Source organism: Miniopterus schreibersii (genome assembly GCF_964146895.1).
Source record: "Miniopterus schreibersii genome assembly, chromosome: 13".
NCBI classification, from domain to species: Eukaryota; Metazoa; Chordata; class Mammalia; order Chiroptera; family Miniopteridae; genus Miniopterus; species Miniopterus schreibersii.
Genome location: NC_138113.1, coordinates 11,753,415 through 11,770,662, shown reverse-complemented (window position 1 = coordinate 11,770,662; position 17,248 = coordinate 11,753,415). Strand labels below are relative to the sequence as shown.

The following is a 17,248-nucleotide window of genomic DNA, read 5'->3' as shown; positions in this document are numbered from 1 at the left end:
GTAGCATCTGCTTGACCATCAGAAAAGCAGCCCATCCCTTTGCCAGAATTCTACATCTGCACATTGATTCTACTGGATGGGCAGCCTCTTAAAAAAGACTTTCTACTCTCCATCTTGTCCTGACCAACTTTACTGTTTTCACTCATCCATCACAGTACTGCCTGCTTGGCATCTGATAGTCTCAATCAGTATTATGTAAATGATGCAGCATTGGAATAATTGGGAATAACTAGGAAACATGTGCCTTATGCTTTGGTAATAGGTGCCAGCATGTTAAATTCTGCTAAAATTTGTTTTATAGGTGCAGATTACAAGTCTTGTGAAATTTAGAGCACTCTTTTAATGAAGACCAAAATAAGGCACAGCTTTAATTAGTGCTTTAAATGTCCCAGGCATTAATAAAGATGAATGCAATAGCAGCGAGGTTATAACCTAAACTGTTATCACATCATTTATAAATTTGCTAATTATACATCCTCAGCACACTTAAACACTTCCTGTTCCAGGCTAAGCTTCGCTTTCGCTTATGAAAGTGGGCATCAGTCAGTTTCCATAAAGTAGCCATCTAATATTTAATTCATTCAGTTGGGAAACATTTATTGAGTACCTATTATGTGCTAGGTCTTTTGCAAGGGATACGAAGATGAATAAGACTTTGTGCCTGCCCTTGTGAAGCTTATAGTGTAGGCCATACAAGTTATTCTTTTAAGGAAAAGGTGTACAAAGGCACTAAGGGAAAAACCAGGTATGTTTAGAATTTTGCTGTGTAAATGGTTTCCTCTTAAATAGGTTCAAATTTTTAGACCAGTGGTTCCCACTAGGTATAGAATATTGAAATTAATACTTCATGGTAAAATAAAATACTTTTATTTTTAGAATGTTAAAGTTGGAGAATAGGCACCAGATGGTCAAAGTTAGGGTACTCTGATAAAGCAGGTCAGATGAGGACTGATACTGAGACTCACCTGGTCTGGAATTATCACAGGCTGTTTGAGTTGTTAGAGCAGTGGTTCAGATTGCTGGGCCCCACCCCCAGTTTCTGATTCAGGTCTTCAGAGTCACTTTCTAACGATTGTCCAGGTGATGCTCATGCTTCTGGCCCAGAGACCACACTTTCAGAACCCTTGGAGGACACATTAGGCAGGGATAAAATTCCTTAAGAGAAATGTGCTACACTTTAAGACACTGTGAAGAGTGGAGGCAGGTAAACCATGGCTCTTATATGTGGAATGTACACCTGACTCAGATCCATGGCCTTTGAGTAAATCACCAAGGATACTTTGCGTTAAGTTCAAAGTAGAATACAGGGCCTGGCTCTATAACCTGATTACTAGGTTTGTGTACAGGGGAAATGTTAGTTAACATCACCTCACTGAGACAGGTTTGGACATGTGGCTTTAAACCTCTGATGAACAGAAGTGAATCTATTTGTGATTATATAATTTTCTTAAATTATGACAGGCAGGCTTACAACAAAGTTAAAATTAAAAACTCTTCACCCAAGTCACCATCAAAAGCAGGATTCTTATTAATTATATGTTTTCCCCACTTTCTTCAACAAACCCAGTGTCTTATAATGAGCTACCAAGCATGAGGCACATTTCATACCAACAGATTGGTTGCTAAGGAGACTCCACTGCCACCCTGTACAAGCTCATGTTTCCCTCCCATTCTGCTAAAAGGAGGGGAACTCATGGCTCAAGGGCAAGATATTAGGGAAATAGAGGCTATAGACCCAGCCTAATAATAGAGATCTGAAGTAAACAATATGTTCTCTATTCCATCCATCAGCAGCAAAAGTACTTGAGTTCAATGATAAAATGTGAAGTTTTACACACAGAATACCAGCATCCAAGAACAGTCAGAACATCTGTCCTTGCAAAAATCCAAGAGAAAGCAAAGCGGAATCAGTGTCTACCTGCCAGGTCCAAATTTCTTCTATCCCTGTCTTCACTGGCATCAGGAGATTTCCCTAATGAGAGAAACTGCTATTCTGAACAAAACTGTTCTTAATTATAGTAACCCCAATCAGAGGTAAGGATAGTTCCTTCACAGAGTTCCAAACTTTTGGGCTTCCAGAAACTATTTGTTGTTTCTCTTCCAGTACTGTGCCATTGATTCTTGCATAAAATTCTGGAATGCTGGCTCTTCATGGCTTTCCTCTGTAACTGCAAGAAAAAAGAAGCCAATTCTTTTTAAACTCTCCCATTACACAGGTAGATCAGACTTGCTGCCACCCATCCATCACACAGTATTCTCTAAGAAACAAAGTGTTCACTTCCCCCAGCAAGGACACCTCCCAGAGCATGCTCTATTTACCACGTTGCCCAAAATGTATAATATCTTTTAAGTGGGGAAAAAAACCTCCCTCATAAAGTAACTAAAATGAGGTTCCACTCCTAAGTATTTTTATCCAAGGTAAATGAAAGCATATGTCCACACAAAGACCTATTGATGAATGTTAACAGCAGCTTTATTTGTAATAGCTAAAATCTGGAAAAAACCCAAATGTCAATCAGGTAGTGAATGCATAAACAAAATGTGGTACATCCACATAATGGAGTATTACTCAACTATAAAAAACACTACTGATACATGCAGCAATACAAGTGGATCACAAAAACATTATACTGAGTGAAAAAAGTTGAATGCAAATTAAATACTGTGATTCCAATTATATGACATTCTGGAAAAGGCAAAGTTATAGAAACAGAATGAGATCAGTGACTGCCAGGAACTAGGCATGCAGGAAGGGACTATAAAGACGGGCATGATAGAACTTTTGGGGTAATGGAAGTGTTCTGTATCTTGATTATGATGGTGGTTACAAGACTGTATTTATGTGTTAAAACTCATCAAGGTATTCTCTCTCTGTAGAGCATGTCTGCGCCTTTCCCACCAGGTGGGTGGGAGGTGCGTGTTCTCCCCAGACTCGTTACTTTTGCTTTTCTCTCTCCTAAGTTCTAAGGGCCCTTCTTTTGCTTCTGTAACTTGTTTCCTGAGCCACACAGCCCAGCTGGCTCACTTCTACTACCTCTGTAACTTTCTAAATAAATTGTCTCTTATATTTTGAAAGAAGAAAAAAAACCACAACTCATCAAACTATAAACTTTTAAAAGATGGGTTTTACTCTATAAATTATACTTCAATAAATCTGATTAAATGAGGCACTTTACATGTTAGCATCCAGTGCACTGGAGTAAATAGAGGTTTGGCTTCTGGTCACAGCTAGGACCTAAACGGATTGTCTCAAGAAACAGATTCTATCCAGTCCATTAAACTACGCCAAGCTGACCCTTTTGGGTTTCCAGAGTCATTCTATTCTCAAAGTGTTACAGTCTCTTCTGACTAGTTCAAATCTGCTGAGGCCTCCTTGTGTATTCTTAAAACAATTACAATAAACAAGATCCTAGATTCCTCAAACTGAGTTAGGACCTTCAGGTGAGAAGAAGACTAATAAAAGGCCTGTAATCAGCTCAATAGTAACCATTCAGCAGGAAGGCCAGGAACTCCCGGTGCATGGCAATCTCCCGGAGCTGTATCCTGCACCGTCTCCTCTCTCCCCTATTGCTGGCTGCATACTTAAGGTCTCCTCTCAACAAGAAGCTCCCGACCACCCAGTGGGAGGGTAAGCAGCTAGTCTGTTTCCATGAGCCCCCTCAGCCGCCTCTCACCTCTGTGGTCAATGTCGTCAGTGTCGCTGTCCGCTTCCTCGTCCTCTTCATCCAAGGTTCCCCGAGTCAGGATCAGGTCGGAAGGGTCCCGCACAGGAGATAAGCTGTCTACAGAGGAAACACCAGTAACGTGTCATGAGCACATGCCTCCTCAGAAAGGTGATTTTGAATCAGTAACTACGATTTTGAATTTGGCAAGATGAAAGTGGTCATAATAAAATGCAGGACCCTACTTCTTCCAAATATATTGTTAATGCCACTTAACATTTCTATAGTATAGTTCACAAAGTGCTTTCACTATCCTCATTTTTAAACTGAGAAACATAATTCTCAAGTAGCTTATCTTAGTAGGAACATCATTCATTTCTAATGGCTCACAGCTTGGAATAGACTATGGTTTTTCTTATGAAGGCTCAAGACATTTGGGCAGATCCAGAGTGCTAGTGAGTCAAGGGTAAGTGTGGAGCACTAAGGAAGCTTCCTGATGGAAATTAAGTTCAGAGAGGGTCTGAAGAAAACACAGGGTGAAATGATCCAAAGTAGAGAAGCCTGCATATTATTCAGAAATAAGAGGAAGGGCCTGTACGGCACGGCTCAGCAGTTGAGCATCGACCTCTGATCCAGGAGATCGCAGTTCGATTCTCAGTCAGGGCACATGCCTGGCTTGCGGGCTTGATCCCCAGTGAGGGGCGTGCAGGAGGCAGCTGATCAATGACTCATCATTGATGTTTCCATCTCTCTCAATCTCTCTCTCTGAAATCAATAAAGATATATTATTTAAAAAAAAAAAAAGAAAGAAAGAAAGAAATAAGAGAGAGGAGAAGAAATGGAAAACTGAATATAGTAAAAGAGGTAAATTCCCTAATCAGGGAAACTGAATAGGGCCGAGCTCCAATAATCAGGAAAAAGTCTAATCCGGTAATTCCTAGGCAGGGGATTTGGACTGCAGGAGTTGGGTTCCAGGAGAACCTAAAACCATGCCAAGTAACCTAAAGCTATGGGAGGACAGGACTACTCTCTCTTCAGGGGCCTAAGAGGTTAAGCAAGGTCAGCTGGGGAACAGGGTGGCAAACAGCAGCATCATGGAACACAAAGCTCCGGACTGTGGCCCTGAGAAAGGACGATGACATGGGTGCTGACAGTCAATGCTTCATTCTGTGCCCAACTCAGAATTACATGGCTATCCTTGTGACTATCCCCAAATAATTTACTAAAACTCTCCAACCTTTAATAGGTTATCGTAGTACAGCAGACCCTTTGCAACAGATTTAACAGTTGCCATTTCATGTATTCACGAGTGATTCCAAAGACCACAGCACAGAAATTTATGTTGCTGAGGTGTTAAACAAGGATGGCATAGGCAAGTTCACATATCCAGCGTCTGTTCCTCCAAGCGGCTTTGCTGTTCTCTACTAGGTGTATAGCCATAGCTTTCATGAATAGAATTTCACTCCTTTAAAGACCAGCCCATCAGTAAGTGTGGATGGGTGGGACTGTATACACTTAACTATGCGCACCAACCTAGAAACCCCTAGAGGATCAATGACAAAACTAACTCAATATAAAATGTCAGTAAAGCAGCACAATAAAAAGACTAATGTACAGAAATTAAAAGCCTTCATATACACAAACATAACTAGTTAGAACAGATGATGATTCAGAAAAACCCATTTTCAACATTAACAGAGAAGAAAAACTCCTTGGAATAACTTTAATAAGAAATATGCAAACCCCACATAACAAAAACACCCTCCTTTTCTCTTTCCTCTCTTAAATATATCTTCCTGCTGCATAGAAATAACGTACCCCCTTTTAGTTCCTTACACCATGAGACCCTCCAATACCTGTAGCAGCTCCTGTGTCCAAGTCCACAGAACCCATATCTTTCCGAAGGCGCTCCAGTTGTTCTTTCTGCTGCTGGCTCTGTGCACTGGCCTGTATATACAGAGAAAAATACCATCCGATTCAAAAAGGAGCCCCAAGTTAGATGCCAGACTTCTGACTAGTGATGACCAATTATACAAATGCTAGAAACTACTTAAACATTGATGCAGATAAGGGATGGCTAATATGGGGACAGAAACACTGAGCAGTAAGGACCCAGACCAGGAGTTAAGGCTGGAGGGCTCTGGAGACTGAATCAGAAGTTTCAGAAACTAGACACAAAACACATCAAAAGATCCCCTCAAGTACATATAGCAGGAGGGCTTGGTGATATAGAGCACAGTGTGGACGATGGGGACAGGACATTGATCGGTTGGGATAAGAGCGGTGAACCACCTCCTCTGTTCCTAAACAAAATTCTACAGCTAGCCTTTAAATGGACCGCGGGGGGGGGGGGGGGGGGGGGGCACAATAAGGGCTTAGCACATGTAACAGGAAAGTCTGACTTTTTTTAAAAGTCCTCACCAGAAGGTATGTTCTACTGATTTTTTTAGAGAGAGAGGAAAGGAGGGAAGGAAAAAGAGAGAGAGAGAGAGAGAGACATCAATGTAAGAAACACTGATCAGTTACCTCCCGTACATGCCCTGACTAGGGATCAAACCCACAACCTAGGTATGTGCCCTGACCAGGAATCAAACCCGAAACCTTTTGGTGTACAGGATAACGCTCCAACCAACTGAGCTGCCAGGGCAGGAAAAATCTAATTTTTAAAACTTCAAATAAAGAGAAAAATAATTAAGGGGCCTTTTTGTATCCAGACAGCACACATAGAAATTTACAAATTTAAATTAACAAGTATCTAAAAAACACACTGATGGCCAAAACAAAGTATTAAGGGCAAGAGGATAAGTAAATGATTTGAGGTTATGTTTTGGGGGGCCCAAAAATACACAAACAGCCTCCTCTCTTACCAGTGATTTCTTCAGACGTTCATATTCAGGACGATACTCCCTGGAAAAGAAACACTTTCTAAATTCCTGTGCTTAATAATCTGTCCTGCCTGCCCCCACCTCACTTCTATTTTCCTAGGGCTCTGACAATAAAAAAGATCTTACTTCACTAAATTTTAGGCATAACAAGTATTATTCACTGAAATTCTACCCCTATGGAATTAAAAGCCAAGGTGCCTGACCCTGAAACTAGAAAAAAGAAAAATGTCTGACTGCTGAGCTAGAAAGATTAACTCGAGAGATCATGACTGATGAGCTTATCATTCATTTGGATAAACATCTGAGATGAGTAGAAGAAGCCAGGCCTGTTGGGTTCAGGAAACCCAATACATAATTATGTGGTTTAACAGGACAACAACGAAATGATACAAAACAGAGTCTATCCTGAGGCCTTGATAACACACACACACACACACACACACACAACACAAAACACCCTATCTGATGAATCAAAATAAAAATAATGTGTCTGAAAACCACAACATGGTTGTTAGGATCTTGCTAAGTATGAAGCCAAAGGAGCATGCTAGGAAGCAGCCAACTAACAGGCTACAGCCTAAGGAAAGTATCTATGTGCTCTGACTCCACTTTCCTTTAGGTAAATGGAATTCCAATATTAACCACAACAGTTATAACCACCATTTATTAAGAAATGCACTTACTATATGTCAGCAATTGCACTCAGTGCTTCAGATGTTTTCTCAAATAATCCTCACAACGACCTTCGCAATAAATGCTATTATCCCTGATACAAATGACGTAAGTGGAGGAAACAGAAATCCAACTGAACTGTCTGACTCCAAAGTCTATGTTCTTAATCGGGGTCAGCCAATGTGGCAAACAGGCCAAATCAAGCTGCCTGCCTACTTCTGTAAATAAAATTTTACTGGAACATAGCCACGCTCATTCACTTACAAATTATCTATGATGCTTTTGTGCTACAATGACAGAGCTGAGCAGTTGCAAAAGAGATCACATGGCCCACAAAGCCTAAAATAATTATCTGGCTTTTTACAAAAAATCTGAAGACTCCTGCCTGCTCATTAAATACAGTGAAGAGTTTATACTCCTATTTTTTTAAAAAGTTATTGGGGACTTGTTACCCCTAAGTATGGTCAGAGCCAGTACACATATGCATGCCAAATATAATATGTACACTAAGAAAACCAAAACGCTTTGCCTGGTAAAACTGCTATATCAGGATTGTGGGTTACACAGAATGTCATCAACAGAATTTTCCTTTGTGCTCACCTTTCATATTCTTCTGCAGCACTGGTGACTTGCATGAAGAGTTCATCTAAGCCTGTACCTAGGACAGCAGACACACCTACCACCTGACAAAAGCAACATTAAAGCGACTGAGGAAACACATGTATTTTTTAATGGTGGATATTATTTTGTTCAAATCTCATAAAATCTTCATAAAAGAAATTTAGATACTTAAAGAAGCCTCTGGCAAAGAATAAAGCTAAAACAAAACAAAGCAGCATGTCTACTAAAAAGTCGTGGAAACAAGTCTATGGAAAATAGAGAACTGAACAAGAAAGATAATTAGGGCTGAACAGGTAGCAGGAGTTTTTTATCTATTCTTTATCAAATCAAACCACTATCTGTATGTGTCTCTGCTTGGGCAATTAACATACGCTCTGCCACCCATACCCACTTTCACGCATACAGACATTACCCTTCCTTCAAAGCATACCTCTAATACTATATTCCCCCAAATTTCTCATTTCAAGTGATCTGCCCTCTCACCACCATCAGGTCCAACTTCCAATCTTTCTTAAGGCACTTACCACAATATATTATGTTTTAATTCTGTGTGTAGCCTTCTCTTCTAACTAGACCATAAACTCTCTGAGGGTAGGGTCTCTATCTTAATTATTGTTTAAACCTTCAGTTCTTAATAAGTTAATGCTTTAAAATTTACTTTTCAGAAGGTAATGAGTATCCTTCCTAAGATGGGTTCAAAGCCAACCCTATGGGTTAAGAGGTTATCTTCAGAGACTATGAGTATGAGCAGAAGAGAAAGTTTACCCTGAGTGAGCTGTAAAACTCATCTAACACCAAGCTCATTGAACGAGTCAGGTTACTGACGTACGTAGTCTCTTGATTCAAGGCATCTTGGAAAGCCTCAAAATCTTGCATCCATTCCACTGCAAAGCTGTGATCAATGATGTCAGTCTGTAGCAGAGAGAAGCCAACTATGAGCAACCAGAGATGAGTTTACACATCAAACAATGCCCCCCCCCCAAATTTTAAAATTAAGTGATGACAGCAAAAAGCAATTATTCAGGGGTGAGGGGAGGTAGAAGAAGGTGTAAGGGGGAAAATGGTGATAGGAGACTTGACTTGGGGTAAACACACAACACAATACACAGATGATGTATTACAGAATTGTACACCTGAAACCTGTATGTTACTAACCAATGTCACCCCAACAAATTCAATAAAAATAAATAAAACAATTATTCATGTATGTTCTTTCTCCGCTTTCCCCAGTTCCTTCCTCTTCCACTGCAACAAGCCACAAAGAATCAAGACTGCTGCATAGTGTAACTAATGAAATGAAGATCTATGTTCTCTTGGATGAAGCAAACCCTTCACTATCCACTGCCAAGTGCCCATGACTGTTTCAGTTAAGCTTGAATCTGCTCTCCAGCATCTGAAATAATCCTTCTCACCTATTCCAAATCTTCCAATAACACAACGTTCTAATGAAAAAGAAATACAGTATCGAATCACAACGTTCAGGATCCACTTACTTTGTTCATGACCACAATGAAAGGAAGCTTGGTTTTGTACAAGATGCTGAAAATCAAACATCAAGACATTATTAGTAAAAACACTTCAGCTCTTGTTTACCCAGCGTCAGTCTGCTGGACTGAGTAATGGGGAGTGAGTTCAGACTCGAAATATAAGGAATCCATTCTTATGAGGCACATACCCTCTGCTCCCAAGAGGAAAACCACCAACACCATCACGTAAACAACACACACACATTCTCTTTCTTTAAGATGCTTTGCTACTGATCCTATTTTCTGTGTGTGTGTTTCTGTTTGGTTTTTTACCAAATAACTGTCTTTTAAATAACTAATACAAAAATGAGCAAATGCCGTCAGTCATCAGATTTCTATTTAGACTAGGATTTCTTGCATCTAATAAGAGACAACCCCAGTCATACTAGAAGGGACAACTGTTGGTGACGGCTTTTGTTTACCCCCAAAACCAATTCTCTCCGCTTCAGTAATGGTCTTCCTTGCTCCTAGGTCTAATGCAATGACATAACCTAGTGAGGCATGTCCTTCCCCTCCTAATGGCACCACACTTGGGGCAAACCTGTGTATTTTAGAATTATGGATAAATCTTTTTTATTCATAATCTCTCCTCGTGTTATAATTTCACTCTACCTATCATATGACAGAAAAGGAGCTCTATTCTATTTAGACTTGGGTTTCACTGAACTAGGAGCAACTACCAGAAGATTCATAATCACACACTACCTCTTTCTGTAGCAAGCACAGAGGAATAAGAAGTTGCAGACAGAGAATGCCAACAGCACATGTGCCTCTTTTGTCTTCTGACTCCTGCCCAACTCACAACCCTAAACTGAGTAGCAAATCTGAATGAGCACACATCTACGATTAAGCACTCAGGAGTCAAAGAAGAAAAGGAGGCCTCATACCTTAATGTACTATCACGCCCACCAATAATCAATTACCTGCAGGCATAGAGCATATTGGACATGAAGGTCACTGGGTTGGTACTTCTTGATGTGTCCATTACATAAATGACAATCGTCGGAAATGAGGATGCCTAAAGTCACAAAATAATCAAAGCTTTAGCCAGAGGGCTCATGATTTGTCCCCAAACTTTTCCTACCTTCTTTAGCAAGGGAGAACCACTTTAGGCAGGGTGTACAGAGCTTCTATAACTCCCTTCCACACAAGGTCCCCAGCAATAAAAAGATGCCTCACCAGTCTAGCTCTCAGTTACAAGTCCTACAGTACTCACCAGGGCCTCAGTGATGATTGTCCCAGAGGCTGACCAGGTGAATACTTCAATCTGCCCAGGTGTGTCAATCAAGACATACCTGTGTCAAGGAAAACCATTAAAGAAGTATTACACTTGCGCAATGCTGAAAATATTCCATTACACAAAACACCAAACTTCTAGTTTTCCAAGACTGGAATAACTTCTTCACATTGCCAAGTCTACCTTCCTCCTATTGCCTTTAAAATGCATACCACATTCCCCCAGGCTTTGTTCAATGTCCACTACTCATGCTAATGGAGAAGAGCAGCAGTACATAAGTTGCTGCAAATGATCACAGGGGACACTGAGATAGTTACAGAAACACATTGCATTATAAACGAGTAAGCCAAACCAGAATGTAAATCTCTTGGGAAACTATCCGGTTGCTTACGGGTGGGGTGGGGAAGGGGGGAGGAGAGGGAGGAATGAAGGGACAGGGGAGTGATAGCTAAAGAATACAGGGTTTAGCCCAGCTGGCACGGCTCAGCAGTTGAGCATCGACCTATGATCCAGGAGACTGAGGTTTGATTCCAGGTCAGGGTGCACGCCCAGGTTGCGGGTTCGATCCCCCGCAGGGGGCGTGCGGGAGGCGGCCAACAGGTGGCTCTCTCTCATCACTGATGTTTCTGTCTCTCTATCCCTCCTCTCCCTTCCTCTCTCTGAAATCAATAAAAATATATACAAAAAAAAAAAAATACAGGGGTTCTTCTTTAGGTGATGAAAATGATCTAAATTGATTGTGGTGATGGTTGTGCAATTCTGTGACTATACTAAAAGTCACTGAATTGTACACTTTAAATGGGTGAATTGCATGGAATGTGAATTATATCTCAATAAAGCAAATAATTTGAAGAGACACGTCTCCATATATATACCAACGGCCAATAAGTACATGAAATGATGCTCAATATCATTAATCATTGAGGGAACACAAATCAAAACCACAACTCGATACCACCTCACACCCACTAAGATGACTATAATCAAAACCAAAGGTATAACAAGTATTGACAAAGATGTGCAGAAACGAACCCTCATGCACCGCTGATGGGAATGTAAAATGATGTAGCCACCAGGAGCTGGGGAAAAGAACAGGGAAGGACTGCCAACGTGCATGGGGTTTCTTTTGGGATAAGAAAAATGTTCTGAAATTAGATTGTAGGGATCAATCCACAATTTCGTGTGTATATAAAAAACCACTAAATTGTCTAACTCAAAGGAGTGCACTTTATGGTATGTGAATTTGTTATCTCAAGAAAGATATTTTTAAAAACTACCTCTAGTATGTTCCTATTTTTGTAAAACACCTTATCCCTCCATCCTTCTATCTATGTATGTATGCACAGAAATGTATGGAATGATAGTCACTGATAGTAATCATAATAACAATAGTTATTTCTAGTGGGAATCTAGTAGGTAATAATTGCATCTTCTAAATATTATGTATGGTTTGAATTCTTTTTAATGAGTATATATTCTTTTTAATAAAAATAATGAATTATCTTTTTTAAAAAAGCAAACCTATTAAAAACCTATTAACAGTTAACCATGGGTAATAATATGAACAAATATTGTCTTATTTTATATTTTGATACTTTTAAAATTAAAAAACTATTATTCTGAGTTACGTAAATTATATTCATTTAAACAAGGGTTAGAAAGGTGTTTCAAAGACTTTAATGCCAACGAGTATGGTTTCCCAAGAAAAAGCAGATAGAGAACTAAATTTGGACAAAGTTTCAAAATCTCTCCTAAGAAGTCATGGGCATATATCAAAGTGGTTGGGGATAGAATACTATTAAATTGAGTTCTACATTGGATAGTATCTCAATGACTTTCTTGTCTACCTTTTTTTCACTTCTAATGGTTTCATCTCAATCTAAACCCTTTCAAAACCTGACGCTATCCCAAAATCTTTCAAAAAAGCCTAGAAATGTATCAACTACAGGGTAATAAACAGGTGCTAAACTAAAATCACTTACTTAGACATGTTCTGAGCCTTCTCGATAAATTTCATCACCTAGAAGAAAAAGATGCCAATTACAACAGGATCCAATTTCAGCATAAAACCACAGGGCCCTCCCCAGGTGGCCTGCTTCATAGGTACCATCAGCAAATCTCTGTGTTCTCAGTCTTAGGACACCAAATAAACACCCACTGAACGACAGAAACACAGCCATATCACATGCACTGCAACATGCAACATCCTGGAGCACAGGGCAAGGGTCTGAGAAGCTGAAGTCACTTCTCCTGATGCTTTAGCAAATTTAATAGCCTGTCTCAAGAAGTGACATCAGGGTAAAAAATCCAATTACAAAGCACTCTTAAAACACTCTTATAGACAGTGACAGAGAAAACCTAAATGATGACAATTATTTGTCACAAGTTAAAAGCCCCATTATTTTTCTGTTCCATGCCTACTAGCTTATCTCACCCCCACCCCTCTACTCCATCCTCAGGGTAACCCTACAAGCCAATAACAGATCAAAAAACAAGCCCACGTCTCCTGGATTTCTGTTTTATTAGCTGTCCCAAATATTAAATGTAAAGTGTTCATAAAACTGATCATCCTCTCACAGCCTACTTCTCTGTCTACCAAAATGCCTATTTTCTCTATTTATATCCAGGTTGACTGCTCTTCTTTCCCAATGTTATTAAGCTAAGGCACTTAAGAGTCATAGGTTTTTACATAGCCATGACTATATAAGTAAAAACAGACATACCTGATCGAATCTGGTAGCAAAGAGATTGAGTGAGGTCACTATGCCACCATTGGGACCAAGTCCATATCTGGACAGTAAGTTGAGGATTTAAACCGCTTACAGATAAATTCAGATGATAAAATTCATACCTAGATATCATTCACACAAATAACATTATAACAGCAGTCCATTAATGGATATTGGCAAGCTAATCCTTGCCTATTATGTATCACACAGCCTTAACTTCATAGGAAACATTCAAAATCAAGGTCTTCTTCATTTATTTGTTTTAGGGATGGCCAGACAAAATGAACAAACTAAAGGGACCAAAACGTAATAGATGCATCAGGTAGTGACAGCCTGTTGGCATTAACTGTTAAGATAATCTATATAACAATCCTTACTCTGATCCTCACTAATCAAGCAACCTACTGATTATAATTAGTTTTCCCACCTAGACTTACCTAGAGGGAAAGTACACATTTCACACAGCAATGTACTAAGAGTTGATCCTACTCAACTTAGTCATTTCTGGGTTTCCCAGTCTGTAAGAGGTGGTGACCAACAGATGTAGTTTCCAAGGCAATACTACTTTCTGGGACGCAGGCATGCTACCAGCTAGCCTCTCATTATCTATGCTCTCTAATTACAACAGCCTGTAGTCTGGGAAGTTGGTAAGAAAGCTGAAACTACAAACTGGAAGAATATTTCTGATCACCTACAATACCTCTTCCCACATTCATCTTTCCTCCTCCTAATAAAATGACTCGAAAGCATTCAAATGTTTTTGCTAGTATATTTCATTCACCAGGAAATGCAAAAGCACTCTTTCAAAGCCACAAAATACACACAGAGTAACCAGCCCGAGATGAGTCAACAGGAAAGATGTAAAAAAGGATACTGTTTCATGACTTCTTTATATTTCACAGTGTCACGAATATCTGGGGGAAGAGAGGGAAGAATTAATTAGAATTTAACACACAAGAAACAATACAGCTTGAGGCTCTCCACCAATAATATCCTAAGCCAAGAGGTCTCTCAAGTCATCTCTGTTTCCTCTGAGGAAAAAATAAGTTTCTCTCTTGGCATGAGTTACTTTTCAAATTTGCTTTCTAAATTTTTAAGCCAAGATCATTGAACTGCGATAGAAAAAGCAGCAAGATTGGGAGGAAAAGAATAGAAGGGCAGAAGATGCTCTGTGCTTTCTCTACCAGCAAGAAACTGAAACTAGCCTTTTAGGGTTCTCTTGTCAGCACTCTCTTGTACTAATTTCCCCAGCTTTGCATTGGTTTCTGTCCTTATAAAGGATAACTGTCAAGTAACCCATGCAGAATATCAGGCTAGGAGCTCTCAAGTTATAGTAGAGATGTTCTGAGACAAGGAGAAAAGTTTTATGCAACTTAAATACTGTCAGTAACCATATGCACAGAAAAAGGGAGCTAAATGAAGAAGAAAGGTTTATTTCTTACTAACTGCCTACTGATAACAATGGTAATACAATGATTTTTAAAAAGGAATTAATCTGACCAGTAATATCTAACTAAACCTATCTACCAGTCTATAAACCTACCTCATCAACTATTAGAATTCCATCCTTTCAGTGACAAGGTGGGTGATTTCCACCCCTAAACTCATCCCAAAACGCTCTCTGCTTCTTAATACAAGGCCTTCATATATTAGTTTATTTGGGTTACAGGATTAAGGAGAGGATTAGCACACAGTGATAGCCTTGATCAGGCAGCCTAGATCCTATCAGGGTTCAGGACACTGGATCACATCCATTCTTAACCTTTTATAGTCACAGATTCCTCCTATGATAACTGGGAACCTCTCCCCAAAACAATGCACATATGCATACATATGCACATTTTCCCATGTAACTGTGGGAGTGGAAGCAAAGTTCCTACAAATCAGTAAGTGAACTACCACAAAAGAACCCTTATAACTCTAACTAAACTTTGAGAAGAGAAACTAAATAAAAAGGTGTATATATCAGAGCCTGCAGAAGGGTTTATGGCCTAGAAGTGAGAGGACTGACTTTCTGTCACTTTATTTTCCCAAACACAATAGCCTGACACCCTAGGATCAGAAAGGAGAAGTTAGATACTGAGTGGAAAGGAAACAAATTTAGGAAAGGGAAAGAAGTAAACAAAGAGAAAATGTGAATAAGGCAGAAGCCTGTTTAGGGATTCTAACAAATCCAATGCAAATGAAAGTAGATAGTATAGGAAAAAATGAAAGCACTGAAAACTGGCAGACTGGAGGCTTTCCAAGGCACTTTATGGTACAGAATGGTACAGTTTACTCACCAATATTGGCAGGAAAGGGGACTTCATGCACAGCTGGGTCCAGATTGATCACGTAAGGTGGAGAGCCTTGGCTATGCAGGTGTCCTGTGAGCCTCTGTGGAGATACAGGGTGCGGGATGTAGTGAGACAAAGAGGGCATGATAAGAGGACAAAGAACATTTCTCTCTAACTGAAATATTTGCCTCCAACATTCAACTCTCAGTTGAAATACAATCATTCTTTATTACCACTTTAAAAGAGCCTCCCCCACTCTCCATCTCTTATTTACTTGCTCTGTGAAGGTTTTTTCTATCACCTCAAACAAACCAGTAGTTCCATGAAAGCAGGAACCTTGTCAACCTTGTCACTGTATCCCCAGTGCCTGTGTTTGAGTCAAACTGATGACAATTACCAGGCAGCAAGATCTCAAATGCTCCAGAGAATGACAGTTTTGCAGGGTTTTTTTTATTTATGCATTTGAATTAACGAGGTAACATAAGGAAGAGTACGTAAAGTTAGAGAAGGAAAGGTGGGGACTGGATAATTAATATGATTGCATGCTCTCTTGAAAGAGGCATTTCAAAGGTGTGTTAACCTAGATGCACACATAAAATGAATAGGGCTTGCTTAAAGCAAATATAAACCTTTTACTAAAGAAGTTATATGCCTGGGGTGTGACTACCCACCAAGACCTGCCCAGTTAAGAATTTATGATCCATATAATCTCACTCATATATGGAGTCTAATGAACAAAACAGACTAACAAACAAAATAGAAAGAGACTCATAGTGAACAGACTGATAATTGTTAAAAGGAAGGGGGTTGCAGGGCTGGGTGAAGACGTTAAGCAAAAAACAAAGCAAAACAAAACTCAGACACAGACAACAGCAAGGTGACTACCAGAGGGGAAGGGAGGTGGGGGGAAGTAGGAGGGTAAAGGGGAGATAAACGGTGATGTAAGGAGACTTGACTTGGGGTGGTGAACACACAATACAATATACAGATGATGTGTTGTAGAACTAACTGTACACCTGCAACCTATATAGTTTTATTAACCAATGTCACCCCAATAAATTCATTGTTTTTAAAAAGAATATATGACCCAATCACCCTGTGAGGTTACTGTCGATTAGACTTACAGCACCCCTTTTTTGTCCACACCTGAAATATGATACGCGCACAGAAACACGTAATTCTTTAACAATCTACATCGACAGCCTGTGTGCTAGCACTGTTACTTGTAAGCCTCTGCCTTCACGAAGTCAGCAATCTTATCGGTATGACAACTCCTGTACAACGTGGTAAGCTGTACCAACTAGGCACCGAAGGTACGCAAAAGGGAGCCTTAGTTAACCCAGGCTAGGGTCCAAGAAGGTCTCGCCGAGTAAGGAACCGGAGTTGCTGGCAAGTCCCCGAAAGCCACACGGCGGTCCCCTCCAACTTCTCAGAAAGACCTCCGCCCCTTCCTGGCCTTCCACCACCTCTAGCGCACACCTACTACGCCCGCGCCATGTACGTCACCTGTACAAAGGTGGTTTTCCCAGACCCCGCCATTCCCAACACCAACAGGCACACTGGGGTCCGAAGACCCCCGGAAGCCTGGGGATCCACTGCAGCCGCGGGCGCCGCCATCTTCCTCCTGGCCCCGCCCACTC

At 40.2% G+C, this 17,248-nt stretch overlaps 1 protein-coding gene across 2 annotated transcripts in view; it reads right to left on the bottom strand.

Moving 5' to 3' along the window:
• GPN1 (GPN-loop GTPase 1) overlaps positions 1-17,248 on the bottom strand; it is a 19,458-nt gene extending 2,210 nt beyond the window's left edge. The window contains exons 1-14 of one of the 2 annotated variants that reach the window (XR_014000108.1): positions 17,115-17,248; positions 15,615-15,708; positions 14,207-14,246; positions 13,327-13,393; positions 12,586-12,623; positions 10,583-10,661; positions 10,290-10,384; positions 9,334-9,379; positions 8,606-8,752; positions 7,820-7,902; positions 6,530-6,569; positions 5,519-5,609; positions 3,675-3,782; positions 966-2,168 (exon numbers count right to left, since the gene is read on the bottom strand). Coding sequence is in view for 1 of the 2 variants with exons in the window: in XM_081155976.1 (XP_081012102.1) it covers positions 2,083-2,168; positions 3,675-3,782; positions 5,519-5,609; positions 6,530-6,569; positions 7,820-7,902; positions 8,606-8,752; positions 9,334-9,379; positions 10,290-10,384; positions 10,583-10,661; positions 12,586-12,623; positions 13,327-13,393; positions 14,207-14,246; positions 15,615-15,708; positions 17,115-17,225 (1,125 nt within the window). In the remaining variant the exon portion in view is untranslated. Of the gene's footprint in view, positions 1-851; positions 2,169-3,674; positions 3,783-5,518; positions 5,610-6,529; positions 6,570-7,819; positions 7,903-8,605; positions 8,753-9,333; positions 9,380-10,289; positions 10,385-10,582; positions 10,662-12,585; positions 12,624-13,326; positions 13,394-14,206; positions 14,247-15,614; positions 15,709-17,114 lie in introns of those variants that run through there. The other variant, XM_081155976.1, reaches the window with a different exon arrangement.